This window comes from Cyprinodon variegatus, unplaced genomic scaffold (genome assembly GCF_000732505.1).
Source record: "Cyprinodon variegatus isolate N-32 unplaced genomic scaffold, C_variegatus-1.0 Scaffold771, whole genome shotgun sequence".
NCBI lineage: Eukaryota > Metazoa > Chordata > Actinopteri > Cyprinodontiformes > Cyprinodontidae > Cyprinodon > Cyprinodon variegatus.
This window is the reverse complement of record NW_015151224.1, coordinates 363,890-366,158: the sequence shown is the minus strand read 5'-3', so window position 1 is coordinate 366,158 and position 2,269 is coordinate 363,890. Positions and strand designations below refer to the sequence as shown.

Sequence of the window (2,269 nt, the reverse complement as noted above, 5' to 3'; positions counted from 1 at the left end):
CTTTAACATCAGTATCGATATCGCTTATCGGCTACATGAGTTTTAAAATATCGGCATATCGGATATCGGCCAAAATCCCAATATCGTGCATCCCTAGCAATTTTATTTCAATTTTCCTCTGCAGTTAGCAGCACATTCAACTTAAAGAATTGGTGTCTTTGTCTCGTTAAATACAACCTTACCTAAAAACAGGAACCTCTGGGAATTGGAAATTGCCTTTAAAAAAAATTCAGTCATATTGCAAATGTAGCCGTTTTCTGAAGACTTATGCAGCTTCAGACTGACTGTTTTGATTTTTAAAGATAGATTTTTAGCTCCGTTGATCTTCCCATTACCTCCAACTTAGTCTTGCTGATAAAAAGCACCGCCATATCGCTATACCGTCATATTTAATCAAATTGTGTTTAAAGTACAGGGTTAGTTTTCCATTGCATTGACTTTTACATGCTTGATTTGAACTCTTAAGGACACGTGACAAAGTTTAAAATTAACCTTTTTCAACTTTCTCTCAGTTTAATGGCTGTCCTGATAATATATACTCTAATCTGAGCTGATTCCTCCAGGGCTTCTATAGGCCTCTTGGTGATGATTGCTCTCTCTGTCAGTCCTATCAGTTCAGAGTCATAATCTTGATAGATATGCAGCTGAGAGCTCATGATGTTGTTTTGTGCAGAAATGACTTCTGAGATCTTCCCTGACAGAGTTGTCTTTTGTTCTCCTGCAGAGGACGAGCCGTGTAAAGAGAAGGAGGCCGTCAGCACACAGGCCGAGTCTAAACATGTGGACCTTGTGGCGTCACCTCTGCCTGTCAGAGCCAACCACAATGCTTGGGCCGACGACGCTCAGCGCCAGCAGCCGCATCTCCCTCCTGCCCCGCCGCCCCATGCCCTCCCACCTTCACAAGTTCCCATTGCCGTCATCCCAATGGTCCCAGTCGTCAATGCGACGCCATCTGTCCCCCCCCTTCCACTTATGACGCCGATTGCAGCGGCTGCAACGTCGCTCAGCAGCCCCCTGCCTGTCAAGCAGGAGAGCATCTCCCCCTCTCCGGAGCAAAAGCCGCCGCCAACCTCTCATCACCTGTTGTGCTCCCCCCAGATCAAAATGGAATCCGTCCAGCAGCAAATGGACATAAAGCCCACTCTGTCACAGCCTCAGGTACAGATTCAATACCCAGCCTCTCATCACCTGTTGTGCTCCTCCCAAATCAAAATGGAACCCGTCCAGGAGCAAATGGACATAAAGCCCACTCTGTCACAGCCTCAGGTACAGATTCAATACCCAGCCTCTGTTAATACCAACGGCTCTGGCTCCCATCATGCACTGGTTCCCCATCACGCTCTACCCACGCCTCAGCCCCGCCCTAACGGAGTGACAATAGAGGATATGAGGGGGATGGAGGTGAAGAGGAGACCTGGAGGGTGAGTTTATGTCTCTGAACGCTGTAACTTGTTTAACTTCTGGAGTCGGTTCATGTTTAGATTTCATCATTTACATTTTTTGCAGAGCGGGAACCAGAGAAGTGCATAATAAGCTGGAGAAGAACAGGTGAGTCTAGATATAGATTTCTGCTGCAGCTGGTTTGAAATCTTCAAGAGTTAAGCTTGACTATTGCTTCCAGGCATAGAATGGTGTTCGGGAAAATTACAAATTTTACTGGGGCTGACAAATGATCTCTATTTATTCACTGAACTGCTGATTGCCCGTTGATAGTACGGGGTTGAAGTGAAGCCACCGGCCGCCATATTGGTGCTCCCTAGTTAGACCGGTCCCAATATTAACAATGCGTGCGCTACAGCATCCAACAAAGATGATGTTCTCATATTAAGACTTTTAAAATAAAGATAAATTCATCACTTTGATACACACAGGTGTTTCATAGCATCAGTAAATTACTTTAACTTATAATAAGAAAAGAGGCACATCACATTGAAGTCAATGAAGTCTTTAAATCATGTAATATAACATATAAAAATCAATCACAACAAAATGAATGTGTTAATGGAGCATAATAATACTGAAGTGCCAAAAGTGCTAAATTGATGACGTACATGTAATATACATGTATTGATGACATTATTGTTGTTATAACATATTACATATAATTTCAAAATTTTACAACAAAATTGAAATACAAGTACCGTATTTTCGCGACTATAAGGCGCATATAAACGTCTTTTTTGTCCCTCAAAATGTGCGGCGCGCCCTATGTGTGTTGTTACTGCGGACGTTGTTGAGACCGCCATGAGAACGTCAAAGGGGGAAGTGT

At 43.5% G+C, this 2,269-nt stretch overlaps 1 protein-coding gene across 2 annotated transcripts in view; it reads left to right on the top strand.

Annotated features, from left to right (window-relative positions):
* LOC107098367 (max-binding protein MNT-like) overlaps nt 1–2,269 on the top strand; it is a 20,254-nt gene that overhangs the window by 5,533 nt on the left and 12,452 nt on the right. The window contains exons 2-3 of one of the 2 annotated variants that reach the window (XM_015396005.1): nt 725–1,421; nt 1,507–1,548. In XM_015396005.1, the coding sequence (XP_015251491.1) occupies nt 725–1,421; nt 1,507–1,548 (739 nt within the window). The remainder of the gene's footprint in view (nt 1–724; nt 1,422–1,506; nt 1,549–2,269) is intronic. The other variant, XM_015396006.1, reaches the window with a different exon arrangement.